Raw genomic sequence first — 24451 nt, forward strand, 5'->3', positions numbered from 1 at the left:
ATCGTCAAAAGAGAACGGCGTAAAGAGAGAGAGAGAGAAACGAGACGAGAATCGGACGTTCGAAGGGAACGCTACCAGTAATATCGGGATGAATAGCGCGGATGCGCGGCAAGAATGGATCAAGGGGCTGGCAAAAATATCGAACCATTCTTGGCCAGTCTTACGAGCTCGCGGCATTCAACCGCTTCGCGGACCAGCGACTTGATTTACTCGTTCGAGGGAACGAACTCGCCCGCACTTACATATACTTCAGAAAGGTATAGCCATGGCTCTATGTATAACCGTGCTATTATACACGCAGGTACATCGTGCGCATAGTCGTCGTCGGAGGAAAATCTTGGTCCTCCTACGCCTGTTCGTTAACTATTCATGCGCGCACCGTATAGCCCGCGGTCGACCGTGATGAATTGGAAGTTACACGTGCTGCAAAAAAATTATTTAGCCAGCCGCCAGCGCAATAAGTCATCCGTTTCGACCGTTTCTGTTTGAGATAAACCGCCCTGGACTCGGTTTAACGCGTGATAACGAAGGAATATCATCGATTATCCATCCTGTATGGACGATATTTTCTTCCATTCTTTTGTAATATCAAATTTGACACTCGAACGATTTGTCAGGAAAGGCGAGAAACGTCAAAGTTGTGTCGATGGCGCACGACCCGTGCGCCAAAGCGGAAAAACTTTGGCCGCAAGAAACGCGGCAGGTATTAGCCGGCGTTGAATGCGATTGGATTCTTCCCAAGGAGTTCTAAACGGAGAAAAAGGAAATATTTTCGTGGATGCATCTTCGAGGATGCAACCAACCGTGACGTAGCTTTCATGCTGCAAACCCTGTGACGTCACTCATTCGATGACGTGTGGTCAACCGCGGTCAATGCACCAGGCCGACGTTTCTTGCAGGGCACTATAATGCTCGGTTCACTGGCATCCTGCTTGTGTGCGTTTGTTCATGTACACAGGCTGCACCGCGGTGCATGTACGCGCGTTACACCGCAAAATACCGGGTGTTCGTAAAATCTCCAGTCTCTGTGCCTTGTCAAAGGAAACCGTTGGCGAATCGAGTCGCTACATCTTCGATATTTTTCCCATTTGTCCGGCCTGTTTCGTTTCACGTTCGAGTTTTTCCTGTTACCGAACAACCGATATCTGTCCTTAACGAGCGAGCAAGCGGACGGACGAGCGAGCGAACGAGCGAGCGAGCGATCGCGACTGCGTTAAAAATTCATACGCGATGACGTTGAGCGTTGCTTGAAATTCTTGCAACGTGCTACGCTTATGCCAGCATCAAAAATTCATGCACGTCGTTGACGCTGCTACCCTATATCCCTGTTTAACGAAGGTACGCTTCAACGTTTGTTCGTTCGCGCCTTTCTGTGTGTTTGCTATCTACGGATACCGTAAATATTACCGTGCAACCAGATGAACTTCGAAGATTACAAGCGGACAATTTCGTCGTCTCGTCGACAACGAATATCCTTTTTCCACCAGACAATGGCCTAATTACGTACGAGGTTCTTTTTCGGTCTCATTGTCGTTTAATCGTCCAGTATCGGTGACAAAAAATGCGCACCCACGTGCGACGCCTACGTTAAAACGATGCTATAGGTATAGACCGGACAGTAGTAGGTGACGCGAGTTATCGAGCAAGTAGAATGGTCCGCAATATAGTCGGCCAAGTTCCGATAATCAATGATCGTGTGCGCGTGTACCGGATACGGGAATTGTTTACGAAGTGTGTAGAAGGTAGAGGAAAATCGCGATACGTAACGCGTGAAAGACAAGCCCGAGTCGTTGAGCCTCGGTATACGAGTAGGTAGATAGTATACGAGTTGTCTACGAGACGAAGGAAAAAGAAAATATACGGAAAAAAGAATAACAAATAGAAAAATAGAAAAAGGTTAGGAAGCGTACGTCGTAAAGCGAAGAAAAAGAAACGAGATTTATTGGATTTTGAATTGCGTGAGATCGGTATCCGCGACAAAGAGAAACCGAAGAATTCGGCAGAACAAATCTGTTACGTAATCCGCGAACGGTTTTGCTTTTGGCGTTGTCTTCGAACAAGGCATAACGATCTCCTCTCGTTTAGCCGTATCTTATCAAGATTCATGGAATTTCGCGCAAGAACGATGCCTTTCGTCGATTCTTGTCTCGTCGAAAAATCATGTAATGGTGTGTCTAGAAAGCATGTAGCGAAAGGAGGTGTAACGTTCGTTGCATAAGAGCAAAAAACCATTGTGGACTATTAATCCTCAACAATTCTTACCGTCGCTGCTAATATATCCTTCGTTAGCAAAGAAATCCGTATGCCGTGTGAACAAACGACGGACACGGTTGTCTTCGTGCTTTCTAAAATCCTGTCGGCGATTCGATAACCGGAGCCTTGTTAACGCGCGGCGCGATTTTCAAAAAGACGAAACGTCCGGCTAGCGTGTTCGCTAAGAACGAGACGACTCTACGCCGTTTGCTTTATTTCAGGAACCACGAAACGTCTGTCTGGTTGTGGTATACGCGCGACATCCTCAGCGTGATTTAAAAACGCTGAGAAGCACGTTCTGCCTCTATCAAAGAAAAAAAATGCGCACTGGTCGAAACGAAATTTACGAACCGATCGCAGAAGAGGCCAGTTCAGCACAGAACGCACAGAAGCTGTGTCAGCTAATAGTAAACGTAGAAGAGGACGTGATCCACGAGGAAGGAAGTCGGAAAAGAGGAAAAACCCGGCCGGGCTCCTCGTTTCCCCTTTGTCGTGCGAGAAGAGTGGCTTTCGTGAAATTCGTCCAAGTGAGTCTCGCAGGAGAGACGGAAAGGGAGACGTGACTTTAGCCATAAGCCGTAGGTAGGCCGCACAGAGCATGGACAAGCAAGTCGAGTTGAGAGGCGCGGACGGGCGGTCAGAGACCCCGCAGGGCCGGCGCAAACAGTACAGCATTACCCACTCGCTCGTTCTATCGCAACCTGGACCCAACAATGCTCAATAATCGTCCCTGTGATCGCGCCACCTTTTAACCGACAACCTGGAAAAATCGTCTGCTCTTTTTCCACCGGTTTTGCGCCTTTCTTTTTTTTTTTTTTTTTTTTACAGGCCGCAAAAATACACGTCGAAGAGAAGAGAGAAATACCAGACGTTGCGTGGTGGTTTTTTTCTTTGCGAGATCAAGCGAATCCAAAGAGTGGAATTGTAGGAAGAGAAAAGAGTCTTGGAACGATAAGACGGTGGAGAGGGATCGTTACGAATAACCAAGAATAGATGGATGGTAAAAGACCGTAAACGATGAATTCGACAGCGATTTCGTTAATTTCACTTTTCATCGAACGTGCATTTTTTACTGTTCGCGATCGAGCACACAGGAACGAGCGAGCGAACGAGCGAGCGAGCGTGTATGCACAGCTCCACGGGACTTTCTCTGTAATTCGCGGCATAGTCTTTACGTCTCCTCGGAATTATGATTTCCGCGATTCGTTATAAATACGTTCAACGTGACGCTACATAATCATAACGCTTACCCGTTTTACGCTAACTTTCTGTAACCAGAAACCGCGCAATAATGTTCCTAATTTCGTCGCTACTTTCTCCCCTCTCCCTGTAGACTCCTCTTTTTTTTTTTCTCTCTCGTTCTGGTATAATTAACGAACACGAAGAGCTTCGCGGTTATTAACATTTTTAATAGAAGCCAACATCGTCGACGAGAAAGAACATCGAGAGATTAAACGAAGATAAGACGCATCGTTAAGACGTAAACATAGCGCGAGAAGCCTCTACAAAGTTAATTATTACTCATCTTATTGATATCGTAAACGATTCCAACTTTGTACATAGGTGTATACATGGTATAATTTTTATACAGGCCGGTGTAGAGACGAAGGAAAAGTTACGAGACATGGAAACAAGAAAGAAGTCTAACTTCGTAAGAACGTAAATTCCGCGAACTCTATAGTGCGACTATAGGATCTGCGTGGCTGGATTTCGAGCTAGATAGATGGTGCGAAAGATACCCCAAGGAAAAGTTAAATATTGACTGGCGCGGCTAGCTTTAACTTCAACGTGGAATCTTACGCGTCTATTTTAGTTCCAAGTAAAGGAATAGGCTGTTCGTTCCAACGTGTTTTGCTAGGAACATAAACAATGTACCAAGAATACTAGGCGCGATAGAAATCGCACGGTTAATGCGTTTCGATGGCACCCGCGGTGCGATTCACGGAAACGCTTTGGAAAACTTGCGAAAAAGAATTGGGACGCCGTCGGTCGTTTCGAAGAGAACCGACGCTTTTTCCACGACTCGCCGAAACTTTCAACGATGTCCTAGTCCGTCTTAAACCGTACACGGTCAATGATCCCTTTCTGCTTCGATTTCACCAATTTCGCTGAAAAAAAAAACAAAAAAAAACAAAAAAAAAAAAACGCCTTCTCGTTGCGCTACTAGCTTCGTATACTGGCTTTGCGTTTCCGGTTGATAGCTCGCGGATGCGATCGATTAAAAATCCTTCGAGAAACTCATTACCGAAAGATAACGCGAATTACGTATTACAGAATTATTAGCCCTTAACATATTGCTCGCATCGTATGACTAATTAAATTAGAAACTCACGAAGCGCTAGATACAATCTTTCGGCGTAACATCGAGTGGTTCGGCGATTCATTCTATGGATAGCATAATATCAAGCGTAATGATGCTCACTCACCGATCGAGGACGCGCCCGTGACATCTGGATCTAGCTGATTCGCGTAGCTTTCTTCTATTCGATCGTCACCGAGAGACCGTCGGTCCTCTCTTCCGGTTCGGTGTTCACTTCAAGTCACCAACTGACAAACCACCCACACACTGCACCGTCCTCGTCGGAAGATTCGTAATCTTCCAAGTCGCGATCGTTCTCTGTTACGGTCGTCGTCGTTCTCCACTCTCTGTGCATCCAGCAGGGTCGAAAGAATATTCGTGAAACGACGGTGGAAGAGGAAATCGACGGGGGGAAAAATGGTCGCGGCCGTGCAACCGGCACGGTGTCCTTTTGCGATGTCACTCGGTACTCGATGTATATACTGTATAGGTTGAAGCCGTGTATCGTTCTGTTACGTTCCGGCGGTTTAGCCGGCACGTGGTCGCGTACGAAACACTTTCAGTCTGGCCGTCGAGAGAGAGAGAGCCCACGCGTCTCGTGTGCTTGTAATCGCGCGTTCGACTGAGCGGCCGAGTACTCCCGAACTCCCCGGCTCTCGCTCGTGCCGCTCTTCCTGCTCGCGCTCGTCTCCTTTCCTCTCCCTCTAACGCACGCCGACTTCGATGCGTCGCCTCTCTCTATCGCGAGCCTCCCCACTCTTTCTTCGTCGCTCCAAAACGCCTTTTCGTGCATTTCTCTTCAGTATTTCGATCCCTCTTGCTCCTTGTCTCGCGATGTTCATCCTTCCTTATCACTACGACTCTCCCCATCTCTCTCTCTCTCTCTCTGAGACTTGGACTTCTTTCTTCTTCTGTTTTCACATTTTTGCAAATATTACGATTATCCGGTATCTATATATGATAGCGCAAGTGTGCCGTTTGTCGATAGCCGTAACGATTACAGCTTTATACGTTTTATCCGTAATTGTTAGCGACCAATGGCAGCATTAAACGTTTGTATTAGTTCGTGTTTCCTATTGCTTGAGAGTTTACGCCTCGTTCGAATACTTTCCCTGCTTTCTTTCCCGACGTGCACCGTATTACGCCACTGTCAGTGCCGCTTAAGCGTTTTCGATTGATCGCCTCATCCTGCGTTCCACGCTTGTCGTTTCCTCGAAGCTGCGAGTTTGACGTTAACCTCGGTTCCACGCGATTTTCTCAAGGCTTTCGTCCTCACCGACTGCATAGAAGGAAATCGTACGAAAGCCCAGCGGCTCGTAATCGTCGAAAGAGAAGCGTCTCGTCCATCTTCGTTCTCGACACTCTCATTTTCTTCCAGCTCGCTATCTCGGTACACTGGAACAGAGGATTTATTATCTGTTACGTCGTGTAATGTCTTTTGAGGCAGGTTAGGGTGCTTAACTCGACATTAGCCGTTGAGGTCTGCCCCCTACGGCGGCACTCTTCTGCATTCTGCCGGTGAAATCGGTTGACGCGCGATCAACCACCACGGTAGCAGTAAATCACTAACCGAGCATTAACTGTTGCAAACGGTTGAACGTTTTATTGCGTATTTGCGTCGAACGCGCGACGATTAAGTTAACGCTGCCGAGTTAGCTCGTACCGGCCGAGCTTCGATCGCCGGAGCTCGCCAACGGTGTTAGAGAAATCTCAAGAAAAGGGTGGACACGATGCGATATCGCTGCAAGGTCGAATGGAACTTTTAAACGAGCCGTATATGGGCCAGTAGGTCAAGCAGACATTAGTATATACATTAGTATATACGAAGTAGATCACGCGTGTGGAAATCGTTTCGCTCAACGTTCGTCGATACGTTGCACGATATACGATGCACCGTACGCATCCATTAAAATTCGATAAGGCTCCGTTGATTTCCAGCGTACGCTATCGATCGACGAAGCCAGACATCCGTCGCAGGCACGGAGATTACATTTTTTCGTCGCATCGTTGTCGTTTTAAGGAATCGACTGATACGAATTTACCGAACAGGAGGATCCATCTTGAACGAATCGAACTTTGCGATCGATGGCACGCGCGGCCTCTTGCGTTTTCACGAGCATACGGTCCCTGATACGAATGAACGAGTTCTTCCGTCTTTTTCCTCTCTGTCCAGCTTACAAACGATAAAGATTGATAGTGGTAATCTAGAGATGCGCCATAGTAGAATCACGAAGCGGTAGGATAATCCCCATAGACGATTCCATCTACCTGAATGTTAAGATTTATGTGTCTAATATGACCGGTATTAATTCATAAATCCGGAGGGTATTACCATCTACGAAACTCGCGATTCATAAATCCCGAGATTTATGCGCGCAATACTAAGCACGAGATGGAAATGCTCGCTAGCCCGTTCGCTCGCAATGTGTGCAGTTAAATTAACCTTGAAGCGATTCAGTTGCTCGGATAAAATTGCAAATCTTTTAGCTACTCGCTTTTAGCGTTGCCCGTTATTAAATATTCCGTGTTCACCGTGTTCACAGCGGCGGCGACCACCGTGGACACCGGGTGCGCGTAAAATCGCGAAAACCATTTACTCTCTTCTCCACGAAGCGAATGCTTCGAAGCGCCGTACGCGAGAGAACTGCTGCATGACTTCGATTAAAATTTTTCGGCCAGTCGAGAACGCGCGCGCGCGCAAGCGGGGCCGCACTCGTTCCCTAACGGATCGGTATATATTCGAAAAGAAAAAGAAAAGAAAAGAAAAAAAAAAAGAATTTCCAATTCCACCACTGTGACATCAGAGGCAAAGATCTTCGACCGGAGGAGGAGATGGAGGTCGTTGCTAGAGGAGGAGGTGGTGGAGAAAGAGAAAGAGGAGGTGGAGGAGGCACACGGGTTCGCTTTTGCCTGAGCGTACCCGTTCGTTCACCCTAGCGGGGGCACCAACCTGGCTTTACTTCAGTTACACGCCGAGAGAGCCGGCGCTGTATATAGGTATATAATACATTCTCGCGTGTACTTACATCTAGTATAGGTAGGTATACGGAGTGTACAGAGAGTGTCCCGGTCGAGCATGATGCGGTTCCACGGCCCTTTACGAGCGAGGCGGGGTACCGACTTGCCCCGTTCTCCAAAGAGAAAGATGGAACACGCTATGAGAGAAAGGGATAGGGGGCAAGCCCTTGTGTTCGATCGCTTTCGACGAGCCATGGATCGTACTTTCAAAGAAATTTTATACTCCGATATAGACATTACGATGGGGACGAATTTCGATTAAATTTATTTGTCATTGAAAACTTTCAACGATCTACTTTTATTTTATCGGTTGATGCAAGCGAGTGAAATTATAGTTAAATGGAAAATTATGTATAGATTTATATTTTTTATTTGTATAAGCATGATATTTTATTTATTTTTCCGATGATACGAGATTTGCATTACTCGGCGTGTCGAGGGGTCCTTGACCTAGCACGTGGTGATTCCAAAACGCTGACTACTAATAATAATGACGCTTATTTATGACAGGATCGCTAGAATATACCGTCATAATTCATCGCACGATGCTATTTAAGAATTTTAATACCGCATTAAATCGCACGTAAAAAAATTTTACGATTCTTTATTTATATTTGTAAGATCTTAATTTTCTGGTGATAAATAAATACATATACCTACATATCATTGTTAATTCTTAAGAAATAAATAGATTGCGTAATATTTCTTTCCCGGGGAAGCTAGATAGAGGTTAAAGTTGAACAAGAACTACGATATTTTAATTAAGAATAGCGACCAGTATGTGTGCTGACCATTCTGATGGATACTGGATCTGTCACTGTATCTGTTGGACTGGATGTCTGTTGTTGATGCGAGTAGCTTACTTCCATATCAATTTCGTCTAATTCTTCTTCCTCTTCTTCATGGGTATCTGATTCTTCTTCTTCTTCTCCTTCTCCCTCTTCTTCCTCTTCTTCTTCCTCCTCTTCTTCCGATCCTCTGAACTGTATACAATTGATAATTTCTATTTTGACGTCCGTTAACAAAAACATACTAAATATAGAAAACTAATTTATCATAAGTTTCATTCTCCGAGCGATATTTGCTTAATCTATATTCATCGACTTATTCGACAGTCGGTAATGACGTTACTAACAATAAGTAGGATCGCCACATACGATAAAGAATTCAGCAATTTTGAAAAGTACGTTTCTTTTTGCTCCACGCATCTGTATTTACCAACGTATTAAACAACAAAAAATCAAGTACGTATAAATTCGTTAAACAACAAAATATAGTATAATATGTATTACGAAAGCAAATGTTAGGTTAACTTACATCGCTGACTGTCTTTCCGATAGGGATATGGTCATAACGTTGAACTCGGACATGTTCCCTCTGAAAGACAGGTAGAGATAAAAGAGCAATTTAGATAGAAATAGTTTATATTTGTAAGACAAGCTTGTTAGGTTATATGTAGTGTACTCACCCACGCTTGATGTTCCGCTTCCAGTGCAGCTACTTCGCTCTCGTCGTCGCAGGGTCTATCGGCATTGAACCATAGAGGATCTGTTGCTCTTGGTTGTAAATTTGGCCACAAAGGGGTAATCGACATTTTAAAACTTCTTTCACTGTTTGTCCAGAGCGTTCGTATTTCGGCTGTCAAACTGTTAGAAATATACAAATCGCATACGCATGCGCGCGAATCATGTGCTTGGATTTCGGCGCTTAAGACTTCCAATTCAAACGCTCTTAAACGTTTCAAGAAAGAATGTATTCGTTCGCGTGGCGAAGAGAACAATAAATATTTTCATAATTTCATAATATTAATCTTTTATACCATTCTTTAAATATTCGTATATTCTTGTTTACTTTCACGTTGCAATTTTGTCTAAATTCGCAAAACGTTTTAAACACAGAGCGTGACTTATTACGCCACCTGTTGTAGAACAGATGTAATGGTGTCACTGCTCTAGCGTCACGTGTTTACCCGCCGAAACCATTACGCCGAGTCTTCGTTATGTTACATCTACGGCGATGGAGGAAACCGTGAATGTTATGTGCAGTTTATTAATGGGCCTCTGAGAGATTGCTCGACGGTTCACGCAGAGAAATCTGCGAAAGTGTCTATTTATCTCATTGTAATCACGTTCAACTATTTTTATAGAAAGGAAGCATTTCTTACAACATAACCTGGACCATTTAATAAAGGTATGTTTGAGTATCGTTAATATTATTTTATACGTCGAATTAGGACAATTTAATTTAATTGGTATAGATAATGTGATCTTTTTGTACATTTAGGTTAAAATTCGCATCCATATATATAAACAATTCCCAATCTTGCGATACAAATTAAACACGAATGACCCATATTGACAGCTATATTCACATTACTAGTATGCAGTAAGATAGTCATGTAATCAAACCTTCGCGTGTTTCAGCGTTAATATAATTTCTATACACTTTCTAAATTCTGTCATTAGTACATTGATTTCTCTACTTCTGTCTTCGACTTCTAACACCGTGTTCTTAGAAAATGAAAGCATTTCCATTTTTTTTCTATAAGTTTATATATACGACATATGTTTCGTGCACATGATACAGTGATAGTTCAAACTGATAAAAAGTGAATGTATTATTGTCGTCGTCAGTTTCTGCGAGAACGTTGTCAATTAGATCCTTGCAACTTTACATACTTCGTGCGAGTTACGATCAGATGTAAAATATTTCTTTTCATAAGTTAGAAGATAACCGACAAATTAATATTTGGAATTCGAATCAATCTGCGACCACAAATCTCAGCTCCAATGAACCATGAGTCAGTTAATCACAACTAAGCATCATCGATTCAATTGAAACCAATATCCTTCAATTCTCATTGTTTTCAATTTTACATTACTTATAAATTTCAATATATTAAATAAATTATTAAGATTCGCAGAATATGGATGTTTGAAAAGAATGTAAAATAATATAATGGCTTGATGATTAATAAAATATACAATGTCGTTGAAAATCTTTTGTTTCACGCTTTTAAACAGAAGTTGTACTGCGACGCTATAATGGAATAAATCGATAATCGAAACATCTTCCGAGAAAATTATAAAACATATTCCTCCAATGGAATCTTGGTATTTCAATATAAGGATTCCAACGGAGCATCTTATACCTATGCGCAATGGCGTAGGAGTTCACAAACGGGCCGAGATACACGATAGCGTAGGAATTCAGAAGTAAATATTCCCTTTTAATATTTTGTTTGATTAAAATATTTGAATTATTTTCTTTCTTTTTTTTTATGATATTTTTATGATATGCAAACGCAAGTAAAAAATATAATTGCCTATATTACCACTAATTCTATTATTTTCTTGAGAGATTTCCTGTTTTCAACGCAGCCATCGTTCGTTCTAACCGCTTGTGGTTTCGGCGGTGAAATTATTCACTAAAAATAATCCTCTCATATATTATCATAAAATTCCCCTCGAAAACAAAGGGGAACTCGTATCATGTTCAGTATTAATTTGACCTGCAGTATTACCTTCCATGTCATAGAATTTCTATGCTTTTTCCTGTTATAATACCGCTGTTGTTAAAAACAACCAGACTCATTTTCCCTCAAAGATATTATAGCATGTATCGACTATAATTATTCGATACATGAATGTCTTTTTTAAAAGCTCAAAGCAAGATATCCTTATTACCGTCTAAAATGTCATAAAGATGATACATACTCTCCGATTGCGAAACTATGTTTGTAAACAATTTCCTACCCTTTATGTACATACTATTCGAGAACGAATAGTTATAAAATCTTAGTCGGATGATAAAATAACTAAATAGATGGCCAATGTCTAAAGATAAGGAAGCGAAATCAATCGACTTGCGATTCAAACTGAATCAAAGTGATTTATTCCGGTTGGGCAGTTTAAATATTGCAAAGCACTTTTAATGCTTATTTAATTACGCGCGACCTAGAATACTGTTTGTTTTTAGTAAATTTGTCAGTAAAATTATGTAAATTATATATCATTACACGTGAGACCTCGCTTCATGAACTTTTTATCTCGACGATGTTTAAAAGCCTACGATATCTCTTTACGAAAATTTTAAAATTGAAAACAAAAGGTATAAAAAATGCAATTTCTCGTTCAATATTGATAATGTGTTTTAGGGCTGAATATAATACCTAAGATTCATTATCCAGAGAAAAATGTTTATATACCTTTCAGACATATTGTTTACCAAAGTACTCACGATTAGCAGTACAAAATAAAATGCATTTCGTGACGCTCTTTACGGATTATCGTTTTCAGTACAAAACATATCGCGTTTCTCTTCAAACGAGAAGTATAATCTTCTGGACGCATCGCGTTTCAAAGCATTCATATTCAACGTTTACAATTGTGATTTCAAGAAAAATGTATTTCTAGTTTTAAACGTACGTAAATGTTTTTCGGCGATCGTAAACGCGGGCGTATCAGTTTCGTATTAAATTTCTTCGACCTTTCACCTTGCCATACCATAAACAATCTTAATTTTAATAATTTTATTCTCGAAAATGTAATAAAAAATACAATTCTTTTTTACGAATCGTCAACGCCTGATAACATCATAATCACATGTTTTGAAAACTATGGAATTATTTTATCACGGACCTCAATTTTAATAGGTGAACGTAATGAACGCTGGAATAAAATCCTATGACTACAATGTACAGGCTCATAGAATGGAATGCTATCTACTAGATCTATGTGAGACCTCTCAAACTATCCCGAAGAAATCTACTTTAGAAAGTACGCTGGTTCGTGTTTTTTTCTCTTTCGTTCTCTTTGTTCGTGTTGCCCGATTGCCAGTCATGAACTCGTTTCTTCTTATACTTCTGTTGCAAACTCGTTCACGGCTAGCCTGGCAGATTGCCGAAGGGGAACGAATGATTTTACAAAAGGATCACAGTATTAATTAGAAAAAGACGCTGTTGGTCGCTCAAAAAGTATGATCGTCCATTCATGAACGATCGCGGTAGCTGTTTTTCGGTTTCATCAAATTTCTTGTTCTTGAACGGTTAGTTACGTAACATCGTTTCCTTGGCGAGAAGGAAGCGAGGAAGTAATTTAACAACAAGTCAAAAAGTTTATCCGTCCCTTTTTAAACGAATAAACAGGTTTGTGACATTGATGTTTCGTTAATGCATATAATTACAGTTTTATCGATGGGGACGTCAAGTTTGACGTTTTAAACATGTACACGGAGTCTTGTCGCTATCGTGCCGCGTAATACGGCAAATGTTCTCATTATAAAGTCAACGAATCGAGCATTTGAGTAACAAGTGTTCTTAGAATTATGACTCAGTTTTACAATTTATGATAATAAAAAAAAAGACTATTGCTAATTTGCATTAAAACATTTTTTTATCACTCCTATGATACGATATTTTCACCCTGTTTCCGTTAGTTGATACCGCTTTGGTTATAGTTCGATAGTATGGTTCTGAATGATTACTTCGACCTTCCAGTTACGATATGTTACTTTCACGAATAAACAATAAGAAAAATGACGATTGTCCTTTGTAATAGTAGCTTTCTGTGCAATGCGTAAAAGCTGATAACTATTTAATGACATAAGCGTAACTACTTTCCGTTAAATGTTAGGATTTTCAGTTGTTAAAATATTTGTAGAACGAAATATTGACAACTTTAGACCGATCAAAAGATCTGCACTTTTTTATTCTTTCTGAACAGATCATCTGTGTAACAAACTGTTTGTTTTATCGAATTTGGAATATTTATACCTTTCTTCGCAGATGTCTCACGATCATATGGCCCATATGATGAACGTATCGAGTGGACATGCAGCCCACGTTAATCACGCGTCTCATGAATCTATGGATCAAAGTATGATGCACAGTTCTATGGATCATGCTAATATGGATCACGGGAATATGAACCATGAAAGTCACCTTACCGCTGCCTCGGAAGCATGTGGCAATATGGGGATGCACGGTATGTCGGTATGTATCATCCGCAGATAAAACTCTGATGCTGACTATCGTATATAAAAATTTCATTTATAGATGGTCTTCCATGGAGGATATTGTGAAAATGTATTATTCGAATCGTGGAAAATCTCGTCGATCAGTGGTCTCATAGGATCGATGATCGGTATCATGATCATGGCGGCGCTTTACGAGGGATTGAAGTATTACCGAGAATATTTATTCTGGAAAATGTATAATTCTCTTCAATACAGAAGCGTCACGATGCCACAAGAGAAAAATGTCGTAGCCGAGGATAACAGAGTCGTACAGTAAGTTTCGTGCTCTCAGATGTACAATGGATGGCAGTTTAGGAATTCACGATTGTATTAATGCGATATTTTTTATTTGAATACATAAAGATTGCTATATGATTTTATATATATATATATATTTTTTTTTTTAGTATGGTTGGAGAAGTAATTCACAAACAACCGTAAGTAGATGAGGAGTGAAATTCTCGATTTGCTCTTTTTTCTATTAGTTTTGAAATTGCTTTTCTGTGAAAATATATCGTTTTTTTTTTTTTTTTTTTTTAATTCTATTTCTTTAAGAAATACGTGCATAAACGATTAAGGTATTAATTTCGCGCTGGATCGTGGGATTTTCTATAACCGACGTTATCTCTAACATTTTATGGGACCGCCTTTGTGGATCTTTAGTAGTATTTATTTAACATAAACATTCTGAGTATCAGTATCAGTATCCTGCTCTATCTATCGGTATTTTCCAAGCAAAATTCTCGATATAAATCTCTCTCTTGTACTGTCACACGATCGGTATCGAATTGTCAGTCGAATTGGTCAAAATGCGAGGTAACACTGTATAATCTTCTTGCGTTATTTAGTTGCAATTTCGTTTAATTCTATGGTTAATATTGCTTAGCATGATAAATTAATAGCATTATGCATATATTTTTTTAATTCCAAGAATTAATCCATTTCATATAAATTTGTGCAGGCCCACAATGTTATCATGGATGCATACGTTCCAAACGTTCTTACACATTGTGCAAATTGTGCTGTCATATTTCCTTATGCTGATCTTCATGACTTACAATGTCTGGTTGTGTTTTGCTGTAGTATTTGGTGCAGCAATTGGTTATTTTTTGTTTGGGTGGAAAAAATCTGTTATCGTGGATGTTACAGAACATTGTCATTAGTTGTTTATGTATTTAAAATACATTGTGTTTTTACAACAAAAATGTACATCACTGTACATTGCCGAAAAGTTCATTCTGACCGGAAGAACTTTGAAATAATTACATGTAGTATATGTGTGCAGGAAATATAATTATTCTAAATTCGTATTTACACAAATATATAAAGGAAATGTTCTCAGTTTAAATTTATTCCTATGCATACAGAATGCAATTTTCAATTGTTCGTTGAGAAAAATAGAGCATGACTTAATTATTATTGAATAAAAAATATCTATAAAATGCAAATTTGTATACAAAAATACTGGAAGGTTAAATCTTTGATTTGAATAGCCATAGCGCACCTAATTTGTAAATATTGTTAAAAGGTTTAAATGAGGAAAGTATCGTAAGATGGACGCACACTTTTCTCCAAACCTTTATACGGCCACTTCCAATTTTTTATTGTAATGTATTTTATAAATTTATCTTTAACGTTTGAAAAAAAGTGTGCAGTGATATCTTGAACATTGCATACAAGATGTGTTGTTATAATATAACGTTATCAACAATTGTATTATTACCAAGTAATCCATAAACTACTGTTATTTGTAAAATATAAAATAATATCACATGAAATACAAGAAAAACATTTTGCCGATATATTTTATCATTTTTAAAGAAGCACAGAGCTCCTCTACTTTTTTTGTTCTTGTTTCTGTTGCAAGATCGATTTTTTAGATTATAAAATTTATAAAATGTAGATATTAACTAATATTTAAGACATACCGTAAAAATCTTGGCTAATAATATATAATAATTAAATAAAATAATTGAATAAAATATTTTTATAAAATTATTAATGAAACTCATGTAGTACTGATGACGTAAAATATATTCAAGTAATACAGAACTGATATTTTATATTATAACAGTTGGTGAAATGTCTTCACCTTGATATGATTAAATTTTATATATATATATGTATACTTTGCACTTAAATCAACAAATTGTTGAATAAGAAGCCACAAATTTATATATTCGATATGTAGCTATACAAAAAGCACCAGCATGCATGTCACATTTATAATTAATGCAAGCCTTGTCATTGAAAATAATATTTAAATTATAATAATATTATATATTATTTATTTCCTGTATGTAAAGCATCGCTAAAGTGTTAGGTAGCTTTTAAGTAAGTTACAGTGCTTTAGAAATGCGTTCATACGTTTTATACGTACAAGGTTGTACAAAAAGCTTTATTTGATGTGTTTATAATATTATTCATTTTGTAGGAAAATTTTTAAACACCGATTGCAGGACATTCCAAGAGCAGCAGAGTATGTTTTTTTATAGTGTAGATATTTCAAAATCATATATATATATGATTTTATATATATATGTATATATAAAGATGATTCAAAGGATTTTGTGATAAATATATATTACTACCACTGCCCTTAGTTTGTGCTGCGAAGATAAGGCAAATTTAGATTACAAAGCTAAATTACATTTTATATCTATTCCTTATTTGTAAAGCAGTTGATGATCATGGTTATTACTATTATTATTTTATCACAAGCCAATAATGTCTGAAATACTTAAAATACTGTCTGTAGCTCGCGAACTGCACAAAGCGTGATACGAGCAGGACGTTCGATTTGACCTTACAGTTTACAGTTGTATTCTGGAAATATCAACCATAAAGTATTATTTTTTTCCGCGTAAATATAACTTCAATTTGCATATTTTAACGAAACTGAAAAATGTTTGTAAGAATAAATAAAATCATATGAATTTATAAAAATATCTATATACGTTCACATTGGCAACAGAAGAAACACTTAGTGTCAATAAAAATAAAATAGACAAAAACTACTTTCAGCATTAAAATTCACCTTATTACGAGGAAAGTATTGCAGACAGGCAAGAAATCTCTTCAAATAATTTTGTTAGACCTAAAAGAAAAAGTATATTACCAGCAAATTTGTCACTACAACAATGATACTAAATATTTCTGTCTTCGTTATCAACTCAGTATGTAATTAGATGTTTGAATATTTTACATTTTTTGTAATTGTGTTGCCAATGATCTTGACTTAATCTTTAAACATTAAGTTCAAACCATTCAACCAGAAATGAATATTGTTTATGTCAAAGGAAACAATAGAATTATATAATGTAATATCCTTATATATCCTAAATACATTAATCATAATTTATAAGTGTTGGTACAATTTGCGACATATCATACTCTTTTCAAATATAAACGAATTCTATATGTCCATACCAAAACTGCCAGTATGCATCACAAAAATTATTTGTTTACCTCTTTCTCATTCATTCCAGTTAGATTATGATTGTGAATCTTGAGAAACATGTTTCATGCATTATGTTGTGAAAACATAAAAAATATTTAAAATCTTGTATCTGTAACCTACTCAGCACCAGACACAGGCATACAACAACTTGAACGATGAGGAGATTGTTGTTTTGAAAGATCAACAGTATCTTCTACTAATGGTCTTTCTAGTCTAGCTTCAAGTTGTGCCCAAGCAGCAACAGCTGCACCAAATGCTGCTTCAACATTGGTTGCATCCTTTGCAGATGTTTCTACTAATGGAGGGTCTCCATTTTCTGCACACCAAGCTTGAGCTTCTTCTGTAGAAACTTGTTTCTCAGAATCTGGAACATCCACCTATAAAAATTATTTTTGTAAATATTACTAGTAATATTACTCCTTTCTTCATAAATATTCTTGTTTACTTTGTTTCCAACAACTATAAATGGAAATGTTGATCCTTCTTGAACATCAGCATAATAAAGGAATTCAGATCTCCAAAGTGCTAAATTTTTAAAACTTGTTCTATCGTCTACCGCATATGTTAAAAGGCAAATATCAGAGCCTCTATAGAACGGAGTTCTAAGGGTCTTAAATCTTTCTTGTCCAGCTGTATCCCATATTTGCAATGTATATGCCTCTCCATTAATATCAATATCCTTGTTTAAAAATTCTACTCCAATTGTATGAAAACTATGTTCATCAAAGTGATTTGATACAAATCTATTCATAAGACAAGATTTTCCAACACCACCATCACCCAGAATCACCACTTTTAAAAGTGTAGATCTTTGAGAATTACGATTTTGTAGATTACCACCTCTAAGTGTACCTACTGTAGCAGAATTGTTTCCTGACATCTTTCAATCTTTATCTTTTTAGAATAACAAAGAAACTATATGTTCAAAAATATGATATATATGTATATCCTTCATATATCACTATTTTCGACATCAGATAATTCAATTCTTCATTCGTTAAACATCGAATGTGTCAGGGATCCTTTGTTAATGTAGGAATCAGCTGATTCTGATACCAAATAAGTCAATCCACTTTTCTCATATTAGATACATATTAAGCCAACAATATATGCTCATTCAGGATTTGCAACTTCGTATTATTCATGTGCAGTAAATAATTGTATTATTTAAAACACTTTAATATCGTAATTTTCGTTTTACGATCAAGCATAACCTTCTCATTTTATAGTAGCATTTTAATGTCAATTTAAATGGGGTTCATATTATTTTGACGAATGAAATTGTAATTTTCAATCTCACAGAGGCCATGTACTTTATCTCCTTCGATGTTAACTTAATTATTCGAACAAAGTCGCGATACCTTGAAAAGATGCCCTTCGGTACTGAGTCATAGCCAACACCGAGTAAATTTACAATTTTCTTGAACAAATATATGTCGTACGTTCACTCCAAAGCATTTGGCAATGGTAAGAATCATGAACGACTTTTTAACTTTTCTGAACAGCTAAAAAGTATCACTGGTTCTGAGCATTTTTGTTGTGCGCAAAGTATTTGACACTTTGCAGACGACAAAAGAAACGCCCATGTTGGATGTTAAACATACAGGATGAATATGGCTACCAGAAATTATAAATAATGTTAATTCCGTATATATCGCATAATACTATACCATATGTATCAACTAACAATAATTTATGTAACAGCTAATAATAAATAAAGTAATAATAGTTACATGTTTATTATTACAATTTATTCGAGATATTAATGTATATATGCTTTGATTCATTAATATGTATATTATGATTAAAATGTTTCAAGATTATAAGCTGCTACAAGCTATTATATCGCAATAATAAAATATCTTTTTTATATTCTTCTATAGAGTATAGCTAGAGTATAGATATTATGCTATAGAATGTTATAGAGTAACTAGAGTAATATATTATAATAATATAGTAATATATTACGATTCGATCTATTAATATCGATCTATGTTACTAAAATAAAAAAAATATCTTACATAAGTCATTGCATAAAAATTATTGTATATAATTGTTATAATTGTGCACAATGCCCTAGCTGTTTTTATGTAATTTGAATTTTATTTAGCACGCAACCAGAAGATGGTGTTATAGTGCATGAGAGATTCTTTCTTCTACATTTAGATGTCGTATCGAACTGACAACACGAAATAGTGTCCTAGGAGGTGTATTGTTTATCTAAATTTCATATTTTTTCCATAACTTTTATAATTTGATTTAACATTGAAATTCCCTTATATTCCCTTATATATTATATTATAATATCCCTTATATATTATATTAGTAAAAATGCATATTTTTCACTTAGTTTTATAAACCCTGTATATTAGCTAACATCATCTTTTATATATTTTATATTTGCAATCAATGATTATTAAAACAAATATGTTCCGTTTTACTCGTGTAGTTTAATATTTCATATCAACGTATTTCAGGTGAGGTTATAGAAAATGGCAAATCATCCTCGAAATGTTGGTCAATCTTATTTTTGGGGCACAGGAGTTTCTCAGCCACAAAATATGGGATATTATTCGGTGCCATCTCCAAATTTTCCACCTCCAAATTTTAGTCACCTACCATCATCTTATAATATACCGGTCTCTACTTTTCCTGAAAATGAAGGTGCAAATTTTATTCCACCGTATCATGCTATGGGAACATGTTATCAAAATGAAGTTTCAAATTCTTACGATGTTCCTTATCAAACTCCAACGGAACTACAATATAACAATCAAAATTATGGAATGTCTACCTATCCTCAACCTGTAAGTAATTTTAACGCAAATTGGGATGATGGAAGTGCATATCATAACAGTGATAATGCAGAATGGAACTTCAATAACTATTCGTCTGATTGGAATAAACCACAAAATAGTAGAAATTCTTGGTATGAAACAAATAAAGTGCAAGAAGATGATAGAAAATCATCATACGTAAAATTTAACGATTTTCCAAAAAATAGAAGGTTTGAATGGAGATATAGAGACAAAGAGCCTTCTAATAGTTATTCAGTTAGTAAAAGACGTTCCAGAAGTCCTCAGAATAGGTCAAGGGAGAGTAGATCAAGCAGATCACCATATAGATCAAGGCATGATTCCCAAAGAGAGAAATATTCAAAGTATCCAAAAAATAGATCGGTCTCTAGAGAGCGTTTATATTGTGAAGAAGACTCTGACAGAAGATCAATACACAGAAAAAATAATTTACATACGTCACGCTCTCAGAGATCATATACAAGTTATAGAAGTAGGAACAGATCTAGATCTCAAGAATCTTACTCATCTAGAACTGCTAGTCCAAATAATAATCCCCCCATTAACAGGGATAGAACTGAAAGAGAGTTACTTCTAGAAAAATATAGGTACCTTAATAATATAGTACATCTTTAAAAATTATACACACACACACACACACACACACACACACACACACACACACACACACACACACACACACACACACACACACACACACACACACACACACACACACACACATTTATACAATTTTAATTCGTACTGTGTTATATCTCAAGGCAAGATTATTGTGAAACAAGTAAAGATATGGAAAGGAAAATGGATGAACTATCTGCTATAGGACCTGAAGGTATTATGGAAAATGCAAGAAAAGTATGGACACGTACTGCACCAGCAGATTTATATTATATTAGAGATGAAAGCAACCCAAAAATAATGAGAGGTATGCCTAAGCTGCATGAGTTATGTGAATTGTTCAAGGAAGTATTACTAAATAGAGCTGCAGCTGCAAGAGCTTTACAGGTATATTTATTTTCAAGTAATATAATATATGTAGAAAATTTTTATATACTTTAAAATATTTGTAAGTCTTCTACTGTAATTAAATCTTCTACTGTATAGCCTCCTTACGAACCACCCCCAAGAAAAACTAGAGTTCGTTTATGCAGACACAAATCTGAAGCGTGTAGTAGTTCTTCTGACAGTGATAGTTCAATGGATGAAGATGACAGAACAATGGAAGAATTAATGGCAAAGAGAGAACATCCACAAAGATTACATCCTGAAATGTGGTTTAATGATCCTGGAGAAGTAAGTATCTTTTTTTTTCAATCTTTTGTAATGTTTCATGCGATTAACGTTAAAAGAAAATTGTTTGATATTACAGATGAACGATGGACCATTGTGTAGGTGTAGCCCAAAATCAAGAAGGTCCGGTATTAGACATGGAATCTATGCTGGAGAGGGTGCAATAAATAAATGTGATTTAAATACAAATAATGCCGATAAATTATATCATTATCGAATAACAATTAGCCCCCCAACAAATTTTCTTACCAAAACACCAACAATTATTAAGCATGATGAGCACGAATTTATATTTGAAGGATTTTCTATGCTCTCGCATTTTCCTCTCGTAAAATTACCGACTTGTAAAGTAATAAGATTTAACATTGAGTATACAATCCTTTACATAGATGAGAAGTTACCAGAAAATTTTATAATTCAAGAATTGGACTATTTCCGTAAGTTTTCTTTCGTTATATTTACTACGTGATTGAATGTATTTCATGTTTATAAAAAATTCTTTCTTTTTTCAGAAACTTATTTATTTAAGGAAATATTGGAACTTACAGACTTTGATTTACAAGCTGCGCAAAATAAATCTGGCTGTGGTCAGTTTCATTTTATGCCAAGATTCGTTCGTGATTTAGCTGACAATGGACAGGAAATATTATCTATGAATGAGGTTTTAAATTATTTAATCAAAAGTAGTAAATTGTTAATAGATCCAGATGATCTACCTAGGTTAATAGAGATGCCTCAATATAAATGGCAAAATTTTGCGGACGAAGTAAAGGGTATGATTGTTACGTATCCTGGAAAAAAACCATGCAGTGTTCGTGTAGATCAGTTAGATAGGAATCGAGCAGATCAGCCATCTGGTGTAATTGCATACCCCGAAATTGTACATTTTGGAATTAGACCACCACAACTTAGTTATGCAGGAAATGCAAAGTAAATATCTTTTGCTGTGAAATTATTTCTTTGATGAAAGGTAATATTTAAATTGTTTTTAATTATTTCAGTTACCAAAAAGCATGGCGTGACTATGTAAAATTTCGTCATTTATTGGCTAACATGCCAAAACCATCGTTTGAAGATAAACGAAAGTTAGAAGCAAAAGAGAATAAGCTTCAGGAATTAAGAACCCAAAGCAAAATGAAACGCGATGTTACTGTGGATGTTAGTTCTGAAGGATTTTATAGAACTGGAATAATGTGTGATATAGTACAACATGCAATGTTAATTCCAGTACTTGTTTGTCATTTAAGATTTCATAAATCTTTAGATAACTTAGAGCATACCTTAGGCTATGAATTTAAAAACAGATATCTTCTTCAGTTAGCTCTAACACATCCTAGTTACCGTGAAAATTTTGGTACAAATCCAGATCATGCACGGAATTCTTTGACTAATTGTGGAATAAGACAACCGGAATATGGTGATCGGCGAATACATTATATGAATACTCGAAAACGTGGTATTAATACATTAATCAATATAATGTCAAGATTTGGCGCGAGAACCGAAACTGAATCTTCTATAGCGCACAATGAAAGATTGGAGTTCTTAGGAGATGCAGTAGTAGAATTTCTAACATCGATTCATTTATTTCATATGTTTCCTGACTTAGAGGAAGGTGGTTTGGCTACTTACAGAGCAGCAATTGTTCAAAATCAACACCTCGCTGTATTAGCAAAGAAATTAAATCTAGAGGAATACATGCTCTACGCACACGGAAGTGATCTTTGCCATGATTTAGAATTACGACATGCAATGGCGAATTGTTTTGAGGCATTAATGAGTTCATTATTTCTTGATGGTGGTATAGAAGTTGCAGATAGAGTTTTTGGCGAAACACTTTTCAAGGACGAAGAAGATCTCGGGAAAGTTTGGGTAAATTACCCAAAACATCCTTTGCAAGAGCAGGAACCAACAGGTGATAGACAATGGATACCAAGTTTTGAACTATTGCAAGTAAGTATTAAAAAATATTTCGTATTTAATGATATATTGACAGTTTCTATCTTATTTTTAGAAATTAACAAAATTTGAAGAATCTATTGGTATTGTGTTTACCCATATCCGTCTTTTGGCTAGAGCATTTACCGATCGCAGTATAGGATACACGAACTTAACACTGGGTTCTAATCAACGTTTAGAATTTTTAGGAGACACTGTATTACAATTGATAGTTTCCGAATATTTATACAAATATTTTCCAGAACATCATGAGGGTCATCTATCTGTAAGTAGTACTATAATTGTTTTCATAAAGACATAAGAAAGTATTCTTATATTATATACAATATTCTTATATTTTATAGTTATTGCGAAGCTCTCTTGTAAATAATAAAACTCAAGCTGTAGTATGTGATGATTTGGGGATGACTCAGTATGCACTTTATGGTAATCCAAAAGCCGAATTAAAAACAAAGGACAGGGCAGATTTATTGGAAGCGTTTCTGGGAGCTCTTTACGTCGATAAGGGCTTAGAATTTTGTCGTGTCTTTTGTGACGTATGCTTCTTCCCACGTTTACAAGATTTCATTATGAATCAAGATTGGAATGATCCAAAGAGTAAATTGCAGCAATGTTGCTTAACATTAAGAACAATGGATAGTGGAGAACCTGATATTCCTGTATACAAGTAGGTTCAAGTCACACAAGTTTAAATGAATGTTTTTATGTATATTACAAAAAATATACATAATACAATATACAATATTGTGATTCAATTCTCTTTTCAGAGTGATTGAGTGTAAAGGACCAACAAATACAAGAATTTATACCGTTGCTGTATATTTCCAAGGAAAACGATTAGCAAAGGCATCAGGTCATAGTATTCAAGAAGCAGAGATGAATTCAGCAAAAGAAGCTTTAGAAAAATCTCAAGGTATTAAATTAAATATTTGAAATGAAATTTGGAAATATGAAACTTTTTACTTTATTTTACTTATTCTTTTACAGATTTGTTTCCACAACTAGATCATCAAAAACGTGTAATAGCGAAGAGTATGAAAATGCAACAGTGGCCAAATAAATATAAAAGAAGGGGAAGATCCATGAAACCTACAGATAAATACGATGATTCTGATACTAGTCAGCGATCTAAAAGAAGCCGAAGCGAAGCATAATGGACAATGAAAATTAATTTGTTGCCGTTGAAGTGCTATTTTATATTGAATGTATGTATATAGTAATTGATATTGTATAACTGATGGTAGATATAATAAATCTTTAATAATTATCAAAATAAATACTACTGCAATAATTAATTTGTTGCCGTTGAAGTGCTATTTTATATTGAATGTATGTATATAG

General features: G+C 36.7%; 6 protein-coding genes across 9 annotated transcripts in view; 2 read left to right on the forward strand and 4 right to left on the reverse strand.

The window, feature by feature from the left end:
- Positions 1–5928, reverse strand: part of LOC132904967 (ecdysone-induced protein 74EF-like) — a 143882-nt gene extending 137954 nt beyond the window's left edge. Inside the window, exon 1 of the mRNA XM_060955831.1 lies at positions 4680–5928. The gene's annotated coding sequence lies outside the window, so the exon portion shown is untranslated. The remainder of the gene's footprint in view (positions 1–4679) is intronic.
- Positions 1–24451, reverse strand: part of LOC132904961 (spectrin alpha chain) — a 225218-nt gene that overhangs the window by 146812 nt on the left and 53955 nt on the right. The gene's annotated exons all lie outside the window — the stretch shown is intronic.
- Positions 8159–9253, reverse strand: LOC132904978 (anaphase-promoting complex subunit 15-like). Its single transcript, XM_060955857.1, has 3 exons — positions 9039–9253; positions 8888–8947; positions 8159–8553 (listed from the first exon to the last, which is right to left on the reverse strand). The coding sequence occupies exons 1-3, from the start codon at positions 9162–9164 to the stop codon at positions 8332–8334; spliced, it is 408 nt and encodes a 135-aa protein (XP_060811840.1). The 5' UTR covers positions 9165–9253; the 3' UTR covers positions 8159–8331.
- LOC132904975 (high affinity copper uptake protein 1) lies at positions 9534–15387 on the forward strand. Of its 2 annotated transcripts, none has more exons than XM_060955849.1 (5): positions 9534–9760; positions 13356–13562; positions 13626–13858; positions 13993–14022; positions 14547–15387. In XM_060955849.1, the coding sequence occupies exons 2-5, from the start codon at positions 13356–13358 to the stop codon at positions 14746–14748; spliced, it is 672 nt and encodes a 223-aa protein (XP_060811832.1). In that variant the 5' UTR covers positions 9534–9760; the 3' UTR covers positions 14749–15387. The 2 variants fall into 2 exon arrangements, with proteins under 2 accessions (XP_060811832.1, XP_060811833.1); XM_060955850.1 differs by lacking the exon at positions 9534–9760 and adding an exon at positions 10614–10785.
- LOC132904963 (ribonuclease 3) lies at positions 13775–24400 on the forward strand. Of its 2 annotated transcripts, XM_060955821.1 has the most exons (12): positions 13775–13858; positions 13993–14022; positions 19523–20448; positions 20623–20866; positions 20966–21154; positions 21231–21588; positions 21664–22081; positions 22153–23104; positions 23166–23375; positions 23455–23777; positions 23878–24023; positions 24098–24400. In XM_060955821.1, exons 3-12 carry the CDS (start codon positions 19538–19540, stop codon positions 24262–24264), a joined length of 3918 nt encoding a protein of 1305 aa, XP_060811804.1. In that variant the 5' UTR covers positions 13775–13858; positions 13993–14022; positions 19523–19537; the 3' UTR covers positions 24265–24400. The 2 variants fall into 2 exon arrangements, with proteins under 2 accessions (XP_060811804.1, XP_060811803.1); XM_060955820.1 differs by lacking the exons at positions 13775–13858; positions 13993–14022 and adding an exon at positions 19395–19415 and having other exon boundaries at positions 19521–20448.
- Positions 14739–18668, reverse strand: LOC132904973 (ras-related protein Rab-9A). 2 transcript variants are annotated; one of them, XM_060955847.1, is made up of 4 exons: positions 17491–18668; positions 17166–17422; positions 16623–16682; positions 14739–16411 (listed from the first exon to the last, which is right to left on the reverse strand). In XM_060955847.1, exons 1-3 carry the CDS (start codon positions 17923–17925, stop codon positions 16664–16666), a joined length of 711 nt encoding a protein of 236 aa, XP_060811830.1. In that variant the 5' UTR covers positions 17926–18668; the 3' UTR covers positions 14739–16411; positions 16623–16663. The 2 variants fall into 2 exon arrangements, with proteins under 2 accessions (XP_060811830.1, XP_060811828.1); XM_060955845.1 differs by having other exon boundaries at positions 14739–16682.

Source organism: Bombus pascuorum, chromosome 3 (genome assembly GCF_905332965.1).
Source record: "Bombus pascuorum chromosome 3, iyBomPasc1.1, whole genome shotgun sequence".
Classification (NCBI taxonomy): domain Eukaryota; kingdom Metazoa; phylum Arthropoda; class Insecta; order Hymenoptera; family Apidae; genus Bombus; species Bombus pascuorum.